Source organism: Catharus ustulatus, chromosome 3, assembly GCF_009819885.2.
Source record: "Catharus ustulatus isolate bCatUst1 chromosome 3, bCatUst1.pri.v2, whole genome shotgun sequence".
NCBI lineage: Eukaryota > Metazoa > Chordata > Aves > Passeriformes > Turdidae > Catharus > Catharus ustulatus.
This window is the reverse complement of record NC_046223.1, coordinates 12,074,100-12,097,050: the sequence shown is the minus strand read 5'-3', so window position 1 is coordinate 12,097,050 and position 22,951 is coordinate 12,074,100. Positions and strand designations below refer to the sequence as shown.

The 22,951-nt window shown below is 45.6% G+C and overlaps 1 protein-coding gene across 1 annotated transcript in view; it reads left to right on the top strand.

The window, feature by feature from the left end:
• Window positions 1-13,369, top strand: part of COMMD1 (copper metabolism domain containing 1) — a 58,785-nt gene extending 45,416 nt beyond the window's left edge. The window contains exon 3 of the mRNA XM_033055854.1: window positions 13,228-13,369. Within this exon, the coding sequence (XP_032911745.1) occupies window positions 13,228-13,335 (108 nt within the window). The 3' untranslated portion in view covers window positions 13,336-13,369. The remainder of the gene's footprint in view (window positions 1-13,227) is intronic.
• The last annotated feature ends 9,582 nt before the right edge of the window (window positions 13,370-22,951 follow it).

Below are 22,951 nucleotides of genomic sequence, written 5' to 3'. Positions count from 1 at the left end.
GTGCAGGTGCAGCTCTGAAGTTGCTGCTGAGGATTGACCACTGACTCTTTCCAGCATGAGGTCTGTGGCTGCATTCCACTTGGATCAGCTAATGTGATAGGAAAAACACAGTGAGGTTGAGTCTGTCCCTGTTTTGTTGTTTAAAATTCAGCCTGAAGATCGTATTAATCCCTTTGCAGTAGCACAGGATTCTGAGACTGCATTCAATGTTCCTTCTGGAAAGCACCTCTGGGACATTTTTCAGGCAGGGTGTGCTGTTCTGGATTTATAGCACATGAAAGATGTATTTGATTTCTTTGTGCAACTGCCTGGCTTTCTTAAAAGGCATAGTGGAAGTTACTGTTTTGAAAGTTACTCTTTTTTGTTGCTTATTTGGTGCAGGGGATGCTCATGGTGCCTCCCCTGCTCTGCTGCCTCACAACCACAGAAATCCAAAACCACAAACAAACGCTGGTTTGAAATGAGAAGCTGAGGTCTGTAATGTCAATTTAAGATACTTTATCAGGATTCAATTACAGTTCTTTGTTAAGTGGCTGCATACAAAAGTAGCACAAACACATTAAATGATAATGCTGAGTTCTCTTCAAAAACTTGTTTATTTGGGATCCAATCAAAGGAGATCAGAAATGCCAAATTCTCTCCCAGGAGCTCCATAGTACCTATACCTTTTTCTTAACTCAGGCTGTTATTTTAGAAATATCATTACACGTCTACAATGTTAATTGGGCTTGTGGGATGAAAAGCTTCAACTGTAAAGCTGCTTCCCAGCACCCTTTATCTCAGAATAATCCTTTTTTCCAAGGAAATTAAGGCACATTTTATAACATCCTGCACTATATTACCAGGCCTACAGCAGAGCAGAGCAAATGCAGGGAACTCAGCATGCCACCTTTTTTCCTAGAACCTTTTCATTGTTTATCAGACTTGGTTTTCAATTTCTGAGCAGATTTGGCCCTTCTGAAAATGAAAGTCCACTTTTAGCTTTCCCTCAGGCACAGAGCAGGCAGGTCCTGTGGGCTCTGCTCTCCCTGCAGATGCCTTGGCAGGCTCTGGGAATTTAATCCCAACAGTTCTGTGGTGGATACAGAAAACAACTGACTTGAACCCAGCTTTGCTAATTAGTGTATGATTAAAAACAAAAAAGATCTCCAGAAGGGAGGTGAAATGATGCTTTGGAGAAGCAGTCATTTGGGTTTTGTAAACCCCACTGAGCTCTGTGTGTGCTGTAAAGGGAAGAAGGGAAGGAAGGGAAAACCAGGGGTGCAAGTGTTGGCTGATCAGTGAAAATCCCTGTTCAGCATTCAGCAGGTGGTCAGATAAAAGCAAGCTTAAAGAATGGGAGGAAACAAACCTGAAAATTGAATTTTATTTATTGCTGGTGCAAAATATGTGCTAACTCCTGGCTCCTTACCTTAAAGAAAGATGTAATAGACATGGAAAGATGTAATAGGCATTAGCAGGGTTAGGAGAGACATGAAAATCCTGCAGGCGGGCAGGGAAGGCAGTCAGACATTCCCTGTTCTCACTGGCATTTTTGCCTTTATATGCAGACCCCTTTTTTCCTACTAGCTCTCAAAATAATCCAAATCTTTCCATACAGTTTCCACTACCTCCCAGCCCTTTCACAGGTAAGGGCCTATCTTCCCAGGAGACAGGAGGTTTGAAAAACAAAATATTTAAACCAAAACCAGGTATTTTTAGCACAGGGCTGCACAGTTAGTCCTGCCTTTGTCAGCACCTTTTGATCAAGAGGGCAGCAGAAAGAATAGCCATCACTACAAACCCCTAGGCTTGCCAGGATTAAAAATCCTGCGCAGTGTTTTGGTGGTTGAAAGGAGAAGAAGCATATGCATTTTAGGGACATGGGTCCATTCACAGATTTTACTATAGTTCCACTTCAGGACAAATGTCTAAAACCTGGCAACAGCATTTGGCATTGCACATCATCCTCCCTTCCCTGCTTTGAGTTGTGTAACTCTGTTCTCCATCTCATCTCCCTGCCTGAAATCACAGCAGCATTCAGTTTTCTTCTATCTGAGAGCTGCTATGTGACTTCTCCTCCCACTCCAGAGCTGCAGTGAGAAGGCAGGAGTGGTGTCCCTGTGCCCTCCTGGCCACGCTGTGCCAGGTCAGCATGAGCTCCACGAGGCAAAGTCCTTGGAGCTTAGGTTGGTCTCCCAGGAGGGCATGTTTAGCCTGATTCCAGGAATGGGGAGGAGATTAAATACATTCTATTTCTCACAGTCCTGCAGCAAGAGCAGTGACCTTACATCTGCCAAGGCAAGGCAGTCACAAATGTAACATTTGCCTGATGCAGGAGAAATAGGCTGCGGTGTTGCAGATTTACCACTGATGAGACACGTGCCCACTCTGCTGAAGGCTGGTGTCCAAATTGTGGGTGCAGGCCAAAAAAAGACAGGTTGCTTTTGTGGAGAGTGAAAAACAAAAGAGACTTCTCCTCTGCTTCAAAGGCACAGAAAGCTAAATGAGCCGTTCCCATCATCTCCATTTTCCTCAGGAGAAGTGGTTAAGGTCTTTTATATTTCATTGCCTACTTCTCCCCTTGTTCATGATGAGAAAGAGACAACCAATTAAATATCTGATGTGGAACAGCTGAAGCCTTTCTTTGTGCAGAGGTATCTCTGATTCTCATGTGTTTATTTTCCTATTCAGTTATCATAATGCTGAGTGGATTGCTTATTAATTGTTAAATGACTGCTCTGCAATTCAGTTATGGAAATGATTTCTACTTCAGTACCACTTGCCCTTGAATAGAGAGTCAGAGGTCAACCAAAATTAGATAACTTCTCTTCAAACCTTTTATCTTTCTGGAAAAAAAGACAGTTCAATGTGATACCTGTCAAGAGGACTGTGAAGTTCCGACCTTAAAACAGTCCTTGGGGCCAAGCTGGTTTGGGGATCATATTGAGAGTTGGTGTCCTGATCTATCCTGATGAGACCTTTGAACAGATTAATCCAGATGTGGTGTTGACTCTAGTGCAGAGCTGGTATTCAATTGCCCACATTCATTTCTAGAATAAATTGTGAAATCACAGATTGAATAAAACGAAGTTGCAATTTTAACTGAAGCAAGGAGACTTGTGTGGGCAGAGCGGGCAGTGCCTTGGCTTCAGTGGGATTCTGCTCAGAATTCTGAAATGTCCTCCCACACTCCTCTTCAGGGTTGCACCTCCAGCTTCAGCTTTCACTGTGAGCCTTTGCTTTTCACCTTACACTAGAAAAGAGGCTGAAAAAAAGAAAAAGGAGTTACATATTATGCAGTAAATATTATCAAGGACATACTCTGTGGTTTAGGGAAAAAAAAAAAGCAAAGAAAAAATGCAAATCTGGAGCTTTTCTTTTATTTTCAGAAGAGAGCTGTATTCCTCTGGTGTCTCCCTGCTGGCACATAATGGTGATATTTCTGTGCGTTTGATCCGAAGGTCACTGAGGTCAGTGCAGAGATTCTCAGTATCTTCAGCAGACTTTGCAGCACACTGAGCAGGAGCTGCTGTTCTACTGATAAATCCGAGTGTGCTGCCTGTCCCAAGGCCTTGGAACAGCAAGAGCAGCAGTGTTGGAGGGGCTGTAAAGCAGGCTGGACTCTGAACACGTGGCTGCCCCCTTTTCTGTGGGAGATTTCTCACTGTGAATTGAAATACAGCAGTTTGCATTCTAAAAGCAAGGAGGAAAAAAAATACCAAAAACTATTTAGACCATTTTTTCCCTCCAGTTTGGCTTTTCTGCCCCCTCGTAAGTTCACGCACTCAAATTGCAGAAGAGAAACAAATACAGTTATTTTGGTCCCACTGAGGAGACATGTTTGCAGTGACCACATAACTCTGAGTAGATTCTTTTGTCCTGGTAAGTTCTATTTTCAGATCATTAAAAAGGTTATGGATAAATGCCATAAAAGCATGAAAAATAAAAAGCCTGTTTGGTCTGACTGCTTTGTCTTGTTAAATATTTTAAGAAGGAAACACCAGCTGAAAGCATGCTGGACTGCAGACATTTTCAAGCCTTTGGTACCCTGTTTATGTATTTTTAGATGAGCAGTTCTTTTCACTGTCCATTTAAAGGTGTATTTGCTTGTAATTCCAGATGTGTGGGATCAGTGTGCCAGGGACAGAGGGTTAATGTTTCTGGGAAGAGGTGAGGATGCTGCTGGTGTGTGTCTGCCTGTCTGTTGTGCCAGCCTTGTGCTCTCCCTTCTCTGGTGGTAAAATGCCCTGGAGCAAATGGATGCCTGGCATTGCTGCTTGCTGTGAACACAGCCAGGAGAAAAGGGCTCAAACAGCTGCCCTTCAAAAATCAGTTCTGAAAAATGCCATTTTGTAGGCACAAAACATATTTGCTGTAGCTGGGTCACACTGATCTCAGAGCTTAGGTGAAGAATATAGGGAGTTTTTGAAGTGAGGCTTTTTGAGGGCATTACCTGTTCCTATTAAGAGACATAAGTCAGCAGTGGATTTGTGCGGCCTTTACTCACTACTTGCAAAACTTGCAGCAACCAAAATAAACACCTGTGTACTTTTAGTTCAGCTCTGGGTGTTGAAGCAGTTCAACAACAGGACCTGCTTATCCCCCATGTGCTGTTGTTTCAGGCAATCCAGATACCTTTCAGGCCACAGGGCAAATGTGCAGTGTTCAGAAATGAGCAGAAAAGAGGGTTTAAAACACATCTTACTCCAAAATGCTGTTTCAGAGTAATTCCAATTGTTGGTCTGTTCTCTGAGAAAACCAGTTATAGCCTTGACTGAAGACTGGTTGGAATCCAAAAGCCAGGATCCTCTGGCCTTTGCCATGAACAGGAGCCAGCATTGACTGCTCTCATGGAGAATAAACTGTTTTAGGGTTACAGAACATAGAATGGCTTGGGTTGGAAGAGTATATTCATTTCTTCTCAGGTTTTATATTTGGTGTAATACTTTTAGGCAGGACATTAATGGATTCCTGAGTAATTTATGTAACACATAAACGTGAAAGAGCTGTGGGGGAGCAAGAGCAATCTGTTTTGGGGCTGCTAACCAAATTATTCAGCCTGCAAGCCAGAATCCCAAGTCACACAGCCTCCTAAAGGTCAGGAATTCTCTTCTCAGGTTTTTACTGCATTCTTTAACTGTGGTATTATTTCTAAATGCAGATTACTTTATAACTGTGTTGATTGGTTTGGTACAAAAGTCATTCTTATTCCCAGAGTTCATTCCAGTAACAGAGAGGAATGTGTTTGACACTGATTCGACTGGATAAAAAGTTACATTAAAAGCACAGAAATTTCTTTGTGTCCTTAGGAGTTAACCAAGTGCATGGTCTTGGTGATACCCTGTTACAAAAACATGCCCCAGTGGCAGGGAGGGTTTGATGCTGTGATAGGGTACTTCCTGAAACATTTAAGAAAATGATAAATAATAACATAAGGTTGTTGAAATTTAATTCTGAGAAAGTTGGGGGGAGGGGTATGATAATGAGTGATGTTTGATTTTTTTGCCATGCTGAATGATTCCCATGTTATAGGAAGATAAAAACATGATGAAAATTAATTCCAGGTCTTAAGAATGTTCTCACTAGAAAAGCTGGGTTCAGTGCAAAAGCATAAGATCCATCAGTAAGGACTCTTTTTCTTGACTAATTTCACACTGCAATTAAGTGCTACAAGATTGAAAAAACAAGGCTAGCCTAGGTATTGGGAGATGACACATGTCTAGGGAAAGCTGTAGACTGATATTTCAGCTCCATGAGCAGCCTTAAAAACACCAACCTACCAAAGCACAGTGCAAGAAAACGAGGACAGCTGTCAAACAAGGTAGAAAAATGCAGATCATAAGTGAGGAAGGGCATTTACCCTCTAAGGTCTCCTGCAGAGGACTTTGAGAGGAGAGCACCTCACCTTGCAGTAGTTCCACTGAGAGACTGTCTTAGTGAAGAGCTGACACAGCAGGCAGGGCTTGAATAAGTGATGATGGAGCTTTCTCATTGCTGGTACCCTTGTGAGAGATCCTGATGCCCTGCCAGAAATGAAGTTTTTAAATAGTTTTTATGTATTTTTCCATGTAATATATATAACTATATAAACTACATCTCTACATATTCTTATATAGTTATATATAGTTTTTATTTTAAATTTAGTTTTTTAATACATGTTTTGTTTCAAATCTCACAGTGATGCAAAGGTAATTTAATTTTTTTATGCTGGCTTGTGTGCTTCCATGTACAGTTTGGTGAAGCTTGCAGGTATTACTGTCTTTTTTTTTTTTTCCTTTGAAAACCTCTTCATGCATTTTTTAGTTAATTATTTTAGCTCTGTTTACTCCTTTGTTTAAATAGCAGCTGGCTCAAGACCCAACTAGAGCTGCATACCAGCGTCCTCAGTGTCATTAGCCTAAGCAGGTTAATTGATTTATTTGGCCTGCCATTACACCTATTTATCTCAAGCCAGTCAAGCAGCAGAGGAAAAATGCTGCTGTAAAGATTAAACATTCCACACTCACTGTTTTAGGGTTTGGAGCTCAGCTGTGCTTTCAAAGATGCTGGAATTCAAATGGAAACAGTCTTGTGCTTTCTTTGACAGAACAGTGTCTGTAGGGGCAGAGAGGGAGTGAGAGGAGTGTGTGCTTTTGCATTATTTTTTAGAAACGGTTCAGACACAAAGAGGTTTCACTTTTCATTCCTGCAGCAGGAGTTAGATAACAACACTCTCTGTTCCCTAGTCCCAAGTCCATTCCTATCTTAGGAAAGCAGAAGTTCTGGCAGTACCTTTGGCTGGGAGTACCCAGCCCTGTACTTAGTGGCCTTTAGCTGTGAGCAGCTTACATGGTGATCACTTCCCATGCCAGGCTGGATCCTTCCCCAGGCTGCTTTGCCCATATTCAAGATCAAGACTAGGAGGGAAAAATTACTTTGGAGGTTTCTCCTTAAATACCTTATTTTCTTTTTAATAGGAAGTGCTGAATTGGGGGGGGATTTTTTGAGAAAGAAACCAAACCTTGGAAATAGTAAGTTCAAGGTTACTGCAAGGTCAGAAAGTGGCCTCTTGGTGCCCTCATGAAAAAGAATTGCCTTAAAAATTTAGGATATTCTGAACACCTCAAGGTAGAGTTTTTGTCCTACAGCTCAATTCCAGGAGGATTTAGCCTAAACTGAGCATGTTCCAGAGTGGAGATGCAGCATTATATAGAGTCAAACATCCACACTCTTCAGTGAGGGAGAGCCATAAAGGGTTTTCTGTTCTGTGAAGCTGCTGTGACTGGAGCAGATTTTGTGGGGTAGCCTGAGTCTCAGGTAGCTGAAGATGTTGTGAAAGGGTGTTGGAGGAACCAGGTGAGCAGGCTTAGCAAACAGCAATCAATCAGGTCAGGCCACACAAAAAGTCACAGGCATAACATTGCAGAGTCATCCATAAATGAGAATGAAATCTGCATTTTTGTCAGCATAAACAGGTTCTTTTTTTCTGCAATGTGTTGGTTTTTAGGACCTTTCCTTTCTGACCACAGCAAGCTGCCCTCAGCATTGTAATGTTTGCCTCCTCTAATCAGTGAGGTCTGGACTGAGGCACAGCCACAGTGCATGAGAGATGTCCTCACAGCATCTGGTCAGCACTGAGTGCCCTTTCACTGGTGAGCAGAAATCAGGGATCCCTAATCCAAACCTGTGCTGGACTTGTTCATGGCCAGCCTCTGTAGAAGGTTTTTGAGTAGAAGAGTGGATAAGAAACCCCTGGAGCAATGAGTCTGTGCAGGGACAGCACATGGGGCAGGGCACTCAGGATGGGATGTGGTGAATGCAAAAACCAGAAACAGCTGCAAGTCAGTGTGATTTTGTTAAAAAAGTCAAAAAGAGAGAAATTGGAAAGTTTACAGAAACCAATGAAAGTTAATATCACCAGTCTGAAAACAGCAGAGCCATGTAGGAAGAGGCTTTCATAAAGGTATTGTTCCTTTTTGTTGTTAGTTATTAAGAATAATGTTATTCTTGTTAGCTCTTTAATGGGAAATGTATAAAAGCTACAGAGTATGCTACCTTCCAATTAGTTGTACTGATTAAATTATGGTTTGGCTTTGTTTTTCTTCAACACTTCCTGAAAAGAAAGCTGCACCTCCAAAAGGCACAGGGAGCAGCAGGTTAAAGCTGCATCCATAAATGCTCATTTTTCATGTAGGATATAAAATATCAGGTAGACTATTTTCAGGAGGCTGATAATGTGAAAGAAATGACATTACATTTGCTGTGCAGTATCAGGGACCTACTTTTATCCTCTGGAATTGTTCCATTTTCTGCAATCCTTAATCTGCTTAATCTGTGATATTACAGGCTTGATGTTACATTAAAAGTATTAAAAATCTGCAGTGGAGGTAACTTTTTTTTTTTTAAGGGGATGTAATAATAATTTGCTTAAGAGGTTCCTGGTTCATGTAATATCAAAATAAAGAAGAATTAAAAGGCACTCACAGTTACAAATATTTGTGCTTTATTTTATACAGTATTATGGAAATGAATTGCATTTTACATTAGAGGTTTTGAAGATCATTATTGTAGATATGTAGCAAAAATGGCTCTGAATTGAATTACAAATAATGAACTTAGTATTGTCAGAAATGTGGAAGTAGGAAATCAATGGATTTTTTTGTGGAATTATCTAGATTTTACTGTCATCATATGCCCCAGTATATCTTGCAGAATATTAATGAATATAAAAATAACTCCAGAAGTTTGCAGTGGGATCACAATTGATGCAGTGTGATAGAAGAATCGATGCAGCATCTCACACTTTTGTCATTCTGCATTGGTTTGTGGCAACTTTTTTGTGGTTTTATTTTCTTTTTACCATTTATCAGATGTTCCTGATGAGAATCTAGGTGGCAAAAATAAATTGCTCTCATAAACATCTGACATGAAATATTTCCACCCTATGGAACTACCCAGTTTAATGTCCTATTACTGTGATTTTTGAAGAAGGAAATATAAGCTAAAATCCAAAGTTTTTCTTCCTTTTGGACCATTCATGCAGGATGGATGTTGTGTATTGTGACATTCCTGCAGCAGATGTTTGCATGGACAGGACAGGTCCCTCTGACCCCAGCAGCCCTGGGGAGTCACCTGGGAATGATGTGCTCCAGGTGTCAGGGAGAGGCCACCCAGAGAAAGGTTTGGAAGCAAGTTTATAGTGCAGGGCTGAATTTATCAGGTTTATTTTCTGCCACTGGGCAGCACAACACCAAATTCCCACAGTAATGAGTAAGAACAGTCTGCAGTGAAGGAAGGCTTCTGTGATAGAGCTTGGCAGCATCATTGCAAAAATTAGTTCTGGATGTGCCTTTTCCAAGGAGAATATGTCCTTGCACTGTTAAAAAGTGTCTAATTTCCATTTTGAATTTCTGGTTATGTTGAGATCTTGGGGGGTGTGGGGTGTGGTATTCAATTTCTTTTCTCTTGCCTTTTTTGGTATTGGGGAGGGCAAAAAAAATTTGAATTTTTTTTTAATCCCTCCCTTTTTTTTTTTTTTTTTTTAAATTAAGATTTGCATTTCTGTACCATGCCTGTGAGCAGGTATTGGCTCAGACAAAACCTGCTCTGGTGCTAAGCCATGAGGAGGATGTGGTCTCATAGTTAACCATTACTGACCAATAATCCTCATGGACCCCCTGGAATGAGTCCAGAGGAGAGTGATGAAGATGTTGCCGGGGCTGGAGCACCTCAGCCAAGTTGAGACAGTTTGGGTTGTTCAGTATGGAGAAGACTCTGGAGAGACCTTAGAGCCCCTTCCAGTACCTAAAGGGGGCTCCAAGAGAGCTGGAAAGGGACTTTGGACACAGTCCTGGAGTGACAGGACGGAGGGAATGGTTTTACACTGAGAGAGAGTCAAGTTAGAATAAATATTGGGAAGGAATTCTTGGCTGTGAGGGTGGTGTGGCACAGTTTGCCCAGAGAAGTCATGGATGCCCCATCCCTGGAAATGTTCAAAGCTGGGTTGGATGGGGTTTGGAGCAGCCTTATCCAGTGAAAAGTGTCCCTGCCCAGGGATGAGCTTCAAGGTTCCTTCCAACCCAAACCACCCTGTGATTCTGTGATTTTCCTGCTGCAATACAATTACACTTGTGACTTGGGATAATATTTACAGGATAGTCCCCTAGGTGTTTTATTGGAACAGTACTTACATGGAATTAGCAAATTTGGAGGAGTTGGGAGAGTTGACATTACCAGATAAACCAGACTTTCTGGCAACAGCAGGTTACTCCTAAGCCCGTGCATGCATTTTCTTTTACTCCAGAGAAGCAATCTCTTAACATTCGTTTGCAAAATTGGACAAGAAAAATATCAGCAGTGGATTTATTCCGAAATGAGTATTTTGTCTTTTGTGTTTAATTAATGCCTTGGAGCCAAAATGACATTTGTTTCTGCCCGTGGGTGTTGCTGAGGGAGCTGATGTGCTGTGAATTCCAGGGCACCTTTGCTGTGTGCTGGCTCCCAGTGATGTCTTGGGGAGCAGCTCCTTGTTTTATTTACCCCCCACTGGCTTTTGTGTTTGCAGCCTAATTTGCGGTAATGGGAACAGTCAGATATTCATCTGTGCTAAAACATCTCTGGTTTAACCAGAGCCTTGATTAGATACGAGCCAAGCCCAAAATGTCCAAACAGGCAGGACTTCTGAACTCTCCTACTTTTGTTGATAACTGTTATTGGAATTGTGGCTTCTTTTTTGTCTCTGCTGACAAAAAAAAATGGGGAGGCTGAAAATCAGTGTGGGTTCTAATGACAACGAAAGGTAGCAGGCTGTTTTGAAGGCAGGTTTTGGTGACATTACAGATTGGGTTTTTACATATAGGGGAAGCTAAATCCTTAAAACATCCTACTCTAAGGCAAAACCTAAAATAATAGAAGAGGATAAAACCTCTTCCAGAGCAGTGCAATTGCATGGACCCGCAGGCTCTGCAGAGCACATGGCTGCGCTGCCTGCTCCAAAAGGACCAGACCTGAACCCCTCCAATACTCCCACTGCTCCAGGAAGCAGCTGCGTGGGTGCAAACAAGTCCAGAAGCACTTGGCTGTGTTTGCACACAGGCATCCGAAGCTGATGCTTTTGCACTCACTGAAGAGCGCTTTCCTGGTAATTCAAGCTGGGATAATTCCTTTACAAAGAACCACTAATGATCTTACAAGCACCGCATCGAGTTGAGACGGCTTCTAAGAGTGGGTCTGGCGCCTTGGCTGGTGGCTTTGAAATGCTGAATGTTGTTGTAGGAGGCCTCCAAATCAAGGGGAAATGAATATGAATAAAATGAAATGCGAATTCTGAGGGATTTCTTTCTGCTGTTTTAACGTAGTGGCTGAAACTATGATGTGTATTAAAGTTGCTAGAAGGCATTTTAAGTGGCTGTCCAAACTGATGCAACAGAACAATTGCAATTTTTTTTTAAGTTTTCAATTTGTGAGGGTTGGTTTTCTAAAAATACATGGGTTTTTTAAGTATAGTTACTGAGACAGAAAAAGTCGTGCTTCTCTTAGTCTCTCATATAAATATTTTTGCAGCACTCTGTTGTTGCAGCTCCTAGAAAACCTAATTCAAGGCTGGGGGCAGTTTGTGTTTCTTGGATGTTTTGTTTTGCAGCTCCTTTTTATAGCCCGGGCTCGGGGTTGAAAGGGGAGGAGGGGTGGGAAAGTGTGTAGGGACAAAAGCGAGGTGGCTGCAGGAAATGGGTGTCCATTCCCAACCTTCCTGAGGCCATCGAGCTCGGCTTCCCAGCCTGAACCCCAGGCTGCAGCCCGGGCAGCAGCAGTGCTGGGCTTCAGGACTTGGGAGTCTGTGACTGATTTCGGTTTTGCTTAACTCCAAGGGGACTGAATTATTTTTTAGCAGTAGGAAGGATCAGAAGGGGTACCTTGTTTCCTGGTGAGGATGAGCAGGGATACCACATTTGTCCTGCTCCTGGAGGATGCTTTAGGGAAGGAATAAGGATTTCTGTATTTCACTGCTCCATCTTATTTTTTTGTTCCATTTTTTCATGGGGGAGATAAAGCAACAAAGCATTGAATAAAACTGAAGCTGGGTTCTGAGCAGCCTCATTTACAGCCCTCTTGGGTCAGGTTTTAGGTTGGTCCACATGAGAGTGGATAAACAGACACCATCAAGCCCACATGGGAGAGTTTTAGCTGCTTTATAGCTAAAAGAATGTTTCGTGAGTGCACTTACACTTGTATGAAGTGGCAGTGTCTTTGTGTAATCAGAGTTTTGTGTAATCAAAGAGTTTTGTTTTGATACACTTACATTCCTTTTGACTGACAAAACCTGAGGAGGGAAACAAAAAAAGTCCTCCTTATGCTTTAGGCTCAGGCAAAAACATCTCCTCCAGAAGTAGGCGCTTCCATCTCCTGTCCACTCACATTCCCCGTGTGATTGAGCCATGAAATCAGCTTTAGCAGATCTCAAAGGCTGCATGGGCAGCGCTGGCCTGATTAAATCTGTGGATGGGCTCACATGACTCAGGGTGCAGAGTTGTGGCTGGAAAGCCTGAGATGTCAGCAGGAGCTTGGCCTTGGAGTGATCCCGTGGAGGACCAGGTCCCTGCATAGCATGGCACTGCCACTCCTTCCCCAAAGGTCAGGATAGAAGCCTGCCCGAGGCTGGAGCACACGTGGAGCAGTGGGAGGTCAGGTTACAGAGAGCTCTTGTCACATCTTGTCTGTGAAAGGAGACTCGAAATGCGTTACAGATCCTGGGAGTATTTTGGGGTGGTGAGAAAAGCTGCTCCTCCTGCAGTAGCTGTTCCGTGAAAGCCTGGAGCTGAAGAGGCTTTGCAGTGCCGGTTTGCAGCAGTTGCTCAGGGTTAGGCTGAGGCTGTCCGGGTCTGCCCATAACCATGGAGAATGGTTAACTCAGCAAGAGTCTGTGGTCTGTCTGCATGGTGCTCCTCTGAGCCTCAGAGGTTAACTCGTGGATTGCTTGAGATCTGACTTTTCCAGTGCTTCCTAATCAAGGAATGCTGTGAGAGATATTCCAGGTTTTTGTTTGCACTTTCTTAGGCAGTCTCCTGCAAACACATCTATCTGCCTTGGGCAGATCCCACCTGGATTTTTATCACTGATACAAATGAGCTGTCCTAATCAGACAGGAAAATGCAAGAAAGTCCATTGCCAAATGGAGTTAAGCTGTCAAATTCCTCACCAAACCTTTCTTTCTGCACAGGGATCAAACATAATTGTTTTTCTCAAATATTGTTGTCTCTTCTTTTGTAGGAATCAGAGTTTCTCTGCCTGGAGTTTGATGAGGCCAAGATGAGCCAGATGCTGAAGAAACTGTCAGAAATAGAGGAGAGTATGACTTTGTTGACTCAGACTACTTAATCAAATAAAGAGATTGCAACTTACAAAAAAATTACCCTTGGTATCTTTTCATAATTCCTATTTCAGCAAATAAAATAGGTGGTGCTGGTTAAATCCAGATTATAACCCCAAGAATGAGCTAAATCACACTGTGAAGCTTTCTCATCCCTTTCTCCCAGTCTGTTTTCCAAGGCAGCAGCAACACTGTTTGCACAAAGCTTTGCAGAATCAGGCCTTGAGTGTAGCACAGCTTTTCTCTTTTTCCCCTCCATCCCTTCTGGAATCTTCCAGATGCTGTGGATACTGGGCTGGATGAACAGCAAAGGTAAATTGGCCAGTTGTGGCAGAGGAGAAAAGAGCAAAAGAAACAGGCGGATTAGGGGGAACTCATGTTTATGCTTCCAAACCATGGATTTTATAGGACAAACCCACCTCTGTGAACTCTGTCTGCTTAGAGTTAAAGCCCAGGAAAGCAAGTGCAGGGAGTTCAGGGAGCAGAGGCACAAACACACCGCTCTGTACCTTGTGAGCCCTGTGCTGCCAAGGATTCAGTGGTTTCCAAGGGCTGGCCAGCCTGGCTTCAGGAGCCAGGGGACAATCAGGGGAGCATCTCCTGGGCAATGGGATGTGCTGGTTTTCCAAAGGGACCAGTCTTGCATGCCCAGAGTGGCTATTTGCTGGCAATCCTTCAAAGCCACCTCTGATCTGCTTCCCCCAAGAGCATCCACCCTCATCACCCTCTGGCTCTTGGGCTGTGGGGGTGCAGCCCTGGCACGGAGCTGCACAGGGTGTTTGAGGGGCAGTGCTTTGTCAGAGCACAGCTGAACTTGGCTGCTCTTAGACCTGTCTGTCATGGTTTGGTTTGACCTGAGAAAGTCTCAGATGGAACCCGAGGTTTCTGAGTGTGTACACGCTCAGCTTGGAATGTGGGTGAAAGAAAACGCCCTTGGCACTTAGAACTTACTCACTGAGTGAAGAAATCTGCCAGAGGCAGGTCAGGGGCGCAGGGGCTGCACTGCCCAGATGGCTCCCAGCCATGCAGTGCCCATATCTGTGCTGGAACACCACATCTGTGCTGCAGAGCAGCTGCTGCCCCTGCGCTGAGAGGCTCCCTGAAGGGTTCCCAGTTCCGTTCCGCGTGTTTCCGTTCAGGGCTGCAACCTTGCCAGCCTGGTCACAGCAGGATGTCCCACCACACTCAACTGGTTCAAGCAGGAACTGGAATGGCCTGAGCAAGCCAGCACTTGTGCAGAACAGGATGGAAAGCTCTGCTTGCAGGAAAGCTGCCTGGTGGTCCATAAAAAGGTGACAATCCTGGCTCCTGGCTTGCTCTGTCACTGGACGGGAAGGTGTGTACACACATTTGGTTGGAGGCTACATTGCTTCTTGCCATTTTATATTCATTTTATAAGCAACCTCCTCCTGAGCTAAAATTGCATTGAGGGCTTGTACCAATATAGAGATGACAACATGAAATGTTCTCGTGCCATAACTAAAGCACTCCTCATCGCTTCTCCTTGAGAATTTATTGCTTGTGGAGTTGCCAAATTGCACTTGGACATAAAATCTCTTCAGAGCAAGGGAAGGGCACCTTTTCCCATCTGCCTGGTCAGAAGGGGAAACATCCCTCAAGCCAGTTTGTGTCACTGCACAGGGAATTAACATTTCCTTTGCCGTTCCTATCCCACTGCTGCCTTTCCTCTTACAACTTCCTGGTTCTGCCCTCTGGTTTCATGGAGCCCCCAGTGCCTCTGTTTCCCCAGATGTCTTCAGCTGATCCTTGTCAGAGAGGAACTGGGCTGTAACCACAAACCGCTCCTCGTGCTGCTCCCTGAGTCACTGGCTGCAGCACTGCTGTGAAATGAGTGCTTTGTGACTCTGAGCCTTCTGTTGCCTTTTTCAACTAAGTTCATTCAAGCGCTTTCTGTGTTTTAGGACATATTTTTAAAAAAATCAAGGTCAGGGAAGGATCATGATCTTAAGTAACTTGCACTGTGTCAAACATACTTATTGTTTTATTTTAACATGGTCAGAGGATAGGAAAATGTGCTATAAATGGAAATTAAAGAGAAACAAACTGGGAACAGATGTCAGGAAGTATTATTTCATGCAAAGAATAATAAATGTGTGGAATGGCTAATAAGGCAAGGAGGCTGAGGCAAAAAGTCTAGGGGACATTTAAGAAATAATTGGATACTTTCTAAGTTGAGGTCTGAAGGGGTATGTTTTTATGGGTGGACGCTTCTCTCTCTTCCTAATCTTTCCTCCCCTGGATACATCATTTTCTTCTGGGTGGATCTTTCTAAACTCCTGTGCAAAACAAAAAAAAAAGAAAAAGCTCTGAGTGTGTTGAGGACCACACTGCTCAGTCCTTGGTAGTCACTGGGTAGCAAAATTGTTCCTGCTTCACCAAGTTTGATGTGGCAGGGATGGGGGTGCTGTGCTTCCCGATGCTGTAATCCTCAGCTACTGCTGGGACACGAGGACAGGTCTGCTCCTTGGCAGGGCCATGCCTTCCTGCTGAGATGGTGTCTGTGTGTGTGCATCCATCTGCCCCTGCCCTACGGCGTTCTGAACCTGTTGGCCACTTCTGGCTGAACTTGGAAGGGACAAGGCCTCCAGTGCCACTGCTCTTTGCTTCCTTGAGTGAAAGGTGCAAGCACTCATGGCTTTTGTTGGGATGTCACTTGCTGTCTGTGGTCCTGCTAAATATCTCTGTGGTGCTGGCAAATGAAAGCTTCTGTTCAGGAGAGATTTCACAAATCCTCCGCCAAAGCCCAGATGTAAACCAGACTCATCCTGAATGCATGGACAGACAACTCCTGCAGTGGCTGGGGCCACACATGACTGCTGGAATCCTGCATGGATCCAGCTGAACAAGCATCCCAGCGCAGCCCCATTGGCCACTGGGGCCTCATCCAGCTTTGGAGACCACTGTGGTTCCTGCCATGGCCCCAGTTCCTGTGTCCATGTGCGAAGCCAGGCCAGCAGTGTGGCACCAGGGCCATCACCTCTTCCTCCTTCCTTCAGGAAAGCAGGCACGTGTCCCTTCACAGCAAGGGCACGAGCAGCCCAGCACAGCCAGAGTGGGAGAGGAGGGAGAAGCAGCAGGAAGAAGGGCTGAAGGAGGGAGTCCCACCTGAGGGGGGCTTTCCTGCCCAGTCCTCAAAGACAGCCAGGGAAGGAGCTGGGACACATCTCCTGCTGTGCTCCAGTGTCCTTGGCTCAGGGAGCTGCCCCCGCAGCAGTACCCGCTGCTCGCTGCCCTGCCGGCAGACACAGACCCCATGTGGGGGCTGCCCTGGGGCTGGGCCAGGCTTGGCTCCCATCGGGATCTGGGAGTTTGATCCAACCTGCCCTGTGATGGCTGCGGCCGGGCAGGGCTGAGCAGGGCCATGCAGGGGAGGGCAGGGCTGGGCAGGGTAGGGCAGGGCTAGGCCAGGCAAGGCAGGGCTGGGCTGGGCCGGGCAGGGCAGGGCAGAGCAGGGCCGGATTGAGCGAGGCCGGGCTGGGCTGGGCTGGGCCATGCAGGGCAGGGTCGGGCAGGGCAGGGCAGGGCAGGGCCATGCAGGGCAGGGTCGGGCAGGGCAGGGCTGGGCCAGGCAGGGCAGAGCAGGGCCGGGTTGAGCGAGGCCAGGCTGGGCTGGGCTGGGCCGGGCAGGGCCAGGCAGGGCAGGGCAGGGCAGGGCGAGGTGGCTGCAGCTGAGGCAGGGGCCAGCCCCGGCGGCACTGTCACTTCACTGCTGCCCCACTTTGGCTGGCGTTTGCCGGGTGGCAGCCACAGAGGCCAGGCCGCTGTCCCCGCAGTGAGCAGAGGCTGCTGCCACAGCCCTGGCAGCGCGTCCCGGTGACTCAGCCCGGCCCGGCCCGGCCCGGCCCGGAACGCCAACAGGCAGCACCCGCGTTCTCTTGCTGCTCTCGGCTTCCTTTCCATGTCACCTTTTGCTCTGCTGAAACACCCTGCAGTTTGTTCCGTGTGTGCTGGGGATTCTCCAAGCTCACTTTGTGATCTCAGGGGCTCCCTGCAATATCTGCGAGTGCCGCCGCACAACTGGCAACGCTGCACTCACTCTCTGCTTGGCAGACCATTACTCTCAGTGCAATTTTTTTTTTTTTCGGTCTGCATATGCCCAGAACTGCTAAGGTTTTATAGTGTTCTTCTAGTATATCTGTATTTGGAAAAAATAAATAAATAAATAAAGAGCTTAGCCACAGCACATTTTTTCTAAATCTAAGCCAAGCGAGTGTTGTATTTCATAATGTTTTGAGTCATGGAAAGCAGCAGATGATGATATATGTATTTTACATTGGTGTTGATTTACTTTCCAATTATTCAGGTTGCAGAGTCTCATTTTATTTTACGTAGTTTTAAAAAATATTTCCTTCTTACAGGCCCTTCTGCAAGTGTAAATAATAGTGTTTGTGCTCTCATTGTGTTTCACACAATGGGAAGGATTTCGCAGGAGCCAATAATCTCCACATTTTACCATGCTTGGACTTCTTAATAAACTGATTGATATTTTGAGATATTTTCTTTTCTGTGTGTCAATTCTTTGCTACCTATTGATAAAACAAATTGTTCACCATTTTTCTGAGATTTTCCAATTTAGATATTTACTGACCGTTTGTAGGTGCACAAGCATCTGAGAAGTTTTACCCCAAGGCTCACGCTGGCCATGGATTGCTCACAGAAATGTTTTTTTCTTCTTCTTCTGGGGAATTTCAACAGTTTATTCATTCATTCTAAATATTTATGAAGAGGTCCTCAGTGCTGGGAACAGAGGGAACCTTTTGAATATGGGGAATGCAGTGGTCCTGTAGCAGCAGCCACTGATGACTTTTTAATGTGTTGTGTTTCATGTGGCTTGAGACTGGAAAAACAGGCGAGGGCTCCTTGCCTTGAAGCTGGACCTGTTAAAATCCTCCTCAAAGATTATTCCCAAATCCCAGGGAAGTGTGGCTGGGGGTGTCATTTAATCCAATGTAAAGGCTAGAGCTGTGCTCCTGGGTCTCCCTCACCGTGCCAGGGGGTGAAGGTGCCAGTACAGGGGCACAGGCAGCCGTCACCATCAGTGCTCCCTCTCCTCAGTGCACCGAAATCGAGCTGTTTCCACCCATCCAGGTCACACTGGTTTAGCCGGTCTTTGCCAAAGCTGTGGAAGAGGCCCCCTCTCCTCAAAAAGAACACACAACACCAAAGGTGCCTTTTCCCAGTATCGTGAATCCCATGGGTGATTCCCCAGGGCCACAGAAGTCCCGGAGGACACGATGTGTCACCTCCCATGGAAAGGTGGCAAGAGGGATGCAGCTGCAGCCTCACTTCTGAACTGCCAGTGCCACTTGGGAAGTGTTATTTTGGGATATCACCTGAGCTTGTTGTCCAGCACAAAACTGTGGGTGGTGCCTTGGAGCTTCCCTCCAGATGTGAGGGGGCTGACCAAACCCCAACCTCAAGCCCCCAAATGCTTTGCTCTTCCTCCCTCCTTATAGTGGTAGAAGGCAGATCTTGCAGTGCAAGAATTTGCAGGAAAACAGGCTTGAAGGCATGTCAGCGGTGGAGAGCCCTCTTGGGGGTTTGACCCTGGGGCATTTTGCAGGATTTTTGCAGCAATGGGAGGTCCCTGAAATGCAGAACTGTCAGAGGGCACTTGTCAGCAAGGAGGTTCAGGAGTGATTTCCCCAAAGATGTTTTCCTGTTTATTATTTTCTCTGGACACAGGTGACTTGGCACTGGCATTTTAATTCCCTTAGTGGCCAGCAGCACTGGAACTCCAGAACTCAGCCATTAGCTCTTGTGATGGGATGGTATTGGAGAATACATAAAAACAGGTAATTGCATAAATGGCATTTTTGGATGCCAGCAAGTGCCTCAGACCCTCGAGGAGTGACATTTTACAGCAGTGGAAGGGTGAAAAAACAGCAATCACAGCACAAAACCCAAATTCATAGTGTTTCTGAGAGGAGCCTGGGAGGCAACTATCATTTCCTGAGTTTTCTGGCCCATTGGCAGCCCTGGCTGAGCACAGCACTGCTGGGAAACTATATAGTGCATTTTAGTAATTAGTGGCACTTTTGCTGCCTGGCAAATCAAACCACAGAGGGTATTAGAGCCTTCATGGCATCTCTGTTCTTGGCAACAAAAGGAACAAATAAGCAAAGCCACGTCAGGAGTGGATGGGTAGCTCAGGCAGAGAGAGAAGTGACTGGTAAATCCCAGCCACCTGCACATGGCTCAGGATTCTCCCTGCAATCACAGAATGCAGCAGCCACCTCACCACCCTCTGAAAAACATGTGGTGGCCCCCTCCAGGCATCCCCCTAAAATAAACTCACTCCTGCAGGACATCAGAACAAGACTGCATTTTTCTGTGGCCGAGGAACACAGTGTGTAAAAGTTAATCCCCTGCTCCAAGATCCTGCGAGGCAATGGCATGCAGAAGTGCAAGGTTAAAAAAATGCCTCTAGAACTGGTAGCTGGGAACCATAAATAGCTTCCAGGCAGTCCTTAGGCACGTTGGAAGATGAGCAAGCAAAGCAACTGGAATTTATAAACTTGCATAATTAATTATCCTTTGCAAGGAGAACAAACATTCCCATGTTCCAGCTCTTTTTGGGCCTTTGACAATTTGGCTCCTTTCTGTAAATAATGTTATGTAAGTTTATACATTTCAGTTAGTGCTTTTTCTAGCCTCTTCACAGCCCAAGGATGTTTTCACTCCAGTTTATTATTTCAGCTGTGCACAGATCACTTTGCTGTGGTGCATCTATAATGGGCTTTAAATTTAAGATGCTTGCAAGCAGTGTAACACTAGTGAAATAGTGTCTGGAAAACATTGGTACATACCCAGGGAGAATGAAAGAAAGAAAGAAATGAGCTTTACATTGCAGCACTGGGCAAAGTGTTGCACCCTTCCCCGCGGGGCAGGACAGGATTTCCCTCTCTGAAAACACAACCTGTGAAGGACCAGATCTGTACCCGGGCTGCATTGCAGGGCCTGGAGACATGGAGTAATGGCCATAGATGCTTTTATTCCAGAGCACGGGAGCGCCTTTGAGTCATCCAACAGCCCTGTAACTGCAGCGTGCTGCAATCAGAGCTGGCTGAAATGCTTAACCCAAACGGCTTAATCTCCAGCCATTGCAAATTAGTATAGCTCCATTAACTCCAGAGGACTATTTACACGGGGGGAGGTTAAATGTGTACAGGACCAGGCAAAAAACCGGCAGTGATTCTGTACGTGGGGGAATGGTTTACTGATTTACAAGGCTAGATATCATCTCTGCTGGTTTCTGATGTTTTATTTATTTATAGTGAGCACATCCGTGTCACGGGGATTTCTCCCTCAAGCGGCATAAGGAAAACCCTTCATCTACTCCAATTATTGCTGATCCCAGGCCCTAATGCAGGGGATATCTTCCCTCCATGTCATTCTTCAGTAACCTGTAGCTATGAGACTGGATATTAAAATTTGATATGTGGATTATTTAATTTCCCTTTGTCCTTTTTTTTTATTTCTGAAGTTTATCTGCAGATCCTACAATAACAGGAGGAAAGCTTTGTCATCTCCTTCTTTGAACTATTGTAATTCTGATGCGCCGGGGGGCCACATCCCGCACCCTAGATGGGCTGGGCAGTAATGAGTGTGTGTAAGTCAGTACTGAGGCATGGCAAATAGCCCGTGGCCTCTGGGGTGGCTTTTACAGAGCACAGATCCACCTGAAATGGTTACAGAAGAACGGCAGGTCCTGGGGTAAAACCAGGTGAGTCATGAGCGCCTGGGGGAAGCCGGATAGTGCAGGACAGGAGCTGGGAGTGAGGCCCCACAGTGCTCTGGAAGCTGGGCACCAACGTGCTGGACAGGTTGGTTACAAGCTGACTGTCAGGACAGGAGTTACCAGCACCCAGGGCTTGAAACTGCTGTCCTGACAGAGAGCCCAAAGAGCTGGCACAAATCCCCTTCAAGATAGAGCCTCATGAGTGCCTTGGAGGGTGCTCCAAAACAGCCCAGGTAGGTCCCACCCCAACGCTGCCGCTGTAAAAATGAGCCCAAGCACTCTCTACACTCTGGTTTTGGTGATCTTTCCACTCCTGAGAAGGAGCCCTCAGCCAGGAGCACCAACCCAGGCCCGGTGGCAAAACACGCTGTGCCTCTGCCACTGGTGTGCGGCTCCCGTGGGCTGAGTAGGATTTCACTGTAATAGCAGCCGTGCCCAAAGCTGAGATCTTTGCCCAAGGTTGGGAGTGTCTTGAAAAACCTCCTGCACACGGTGTTGGCAGAGTTTCCTTTGCCACCCAGAATCAGCCAGTCTGGATTCAGCCACCCAGAATGAGCCAGCACCCTCCCAGACAGAGGACTGGTTTTAACTGGAGCTACCCAAGTTGGCACTGTGACAGTCCAAGGGAGCCTCATCCAGGAGGAGCCTGAAATCAAGATGGTTTGGAAAAATCTAAGTGACATGTGAGGACTGCCAGTTTTCCCTCATCTGGGGTTTTGCTGGTGCTTAAAACTGCATCTGCTAAAAAGTAAAAGCCAAGCAGAAGGGGTTTAGCTGGAGTGGGTCCAGTACACTTTTTCGTAGGTGTAAACATTTTTCTCCTTTGAAAGGAGAAAAATGACTGACTCTTCACCTTTGAAGCATCTTGGCTGCAGCTTCTTCGGTTTTGCAGCTCTTCAGGTCTTGCTGCAAAATGCTGTGGGATGCCTCTAAACAGAGGTAAAGAGAGATGCAAGGAGCTCATGTTTCTGGGACACAAAAACCTTTTTGGTTTTTTTGCAAAATAATTATTGTCCAGTTTCTGCTACTATAGAAATTGAATTTCGGATGGATTCTTCTCCATCCTCTTGCATCCTGCACTTTGCACTGCTGTGCCTGCCTTGTGTCTGCAAGGAAAAGGAGCTCCACATGGAGGCAAAGAGTGTTAGTTACTGCAGCCTGTGTCTGAAAAAGGTAGGTACGTCCTTCCAGAGCAGGGAAACTGATTTTAATCCAAGCAGCTCAGGGAGTAATTATTCTTGGCAAGTGTGAATCAATACCAGCACAGTGCAGCTCTGCCCACAGCTTGCAAATGGCAGCACACAACACAACAGGGGCAACTTTCTTTCTGTTGTGTCCTGCTGTGCCTGCACAAGCAAAGCTGCAATGCTCCAGAGAAAAAAAAAGTGTTGTTCTGAAGCGCATGTGCCAATCTCTTCGACTTGAGTGGTTTTGCCAAAGCTGAACCTGCCAGCCACAGCTCCCCCACCTCACCAAGATACAAAAGCAAAGGGAAGTGGAGCAGAAGACCTCTGTGGCACTTGCTGTGCTGGTTGGCCTGTGTGTGGCAGGGGCAGAAGGTGGGGAAATGACTTTGTGAGGACACCACTGAAATGTTGTGCTCGTGTTGCTGGCAAGCCTTGCTGACAGACCCTGCCTACCCTGGGAGAGGCTCTTCACTTGTCTGAATTCCAGGCTCAAACATTCGGGTGGGAAAAACAAGGTTCATTCCTGGAGGAACCGAGATGCTCCAACTTGAATTGCATGTCATCTTCGCTTTTAAATTTTTTTCTTACTGCTGCTGAAGTCCTTGCATGCCACAAGAACAATCTTCAGTCTCTTGTCATTATTTATATTTTTAACCTTTTATCTCCTGTTCTTAT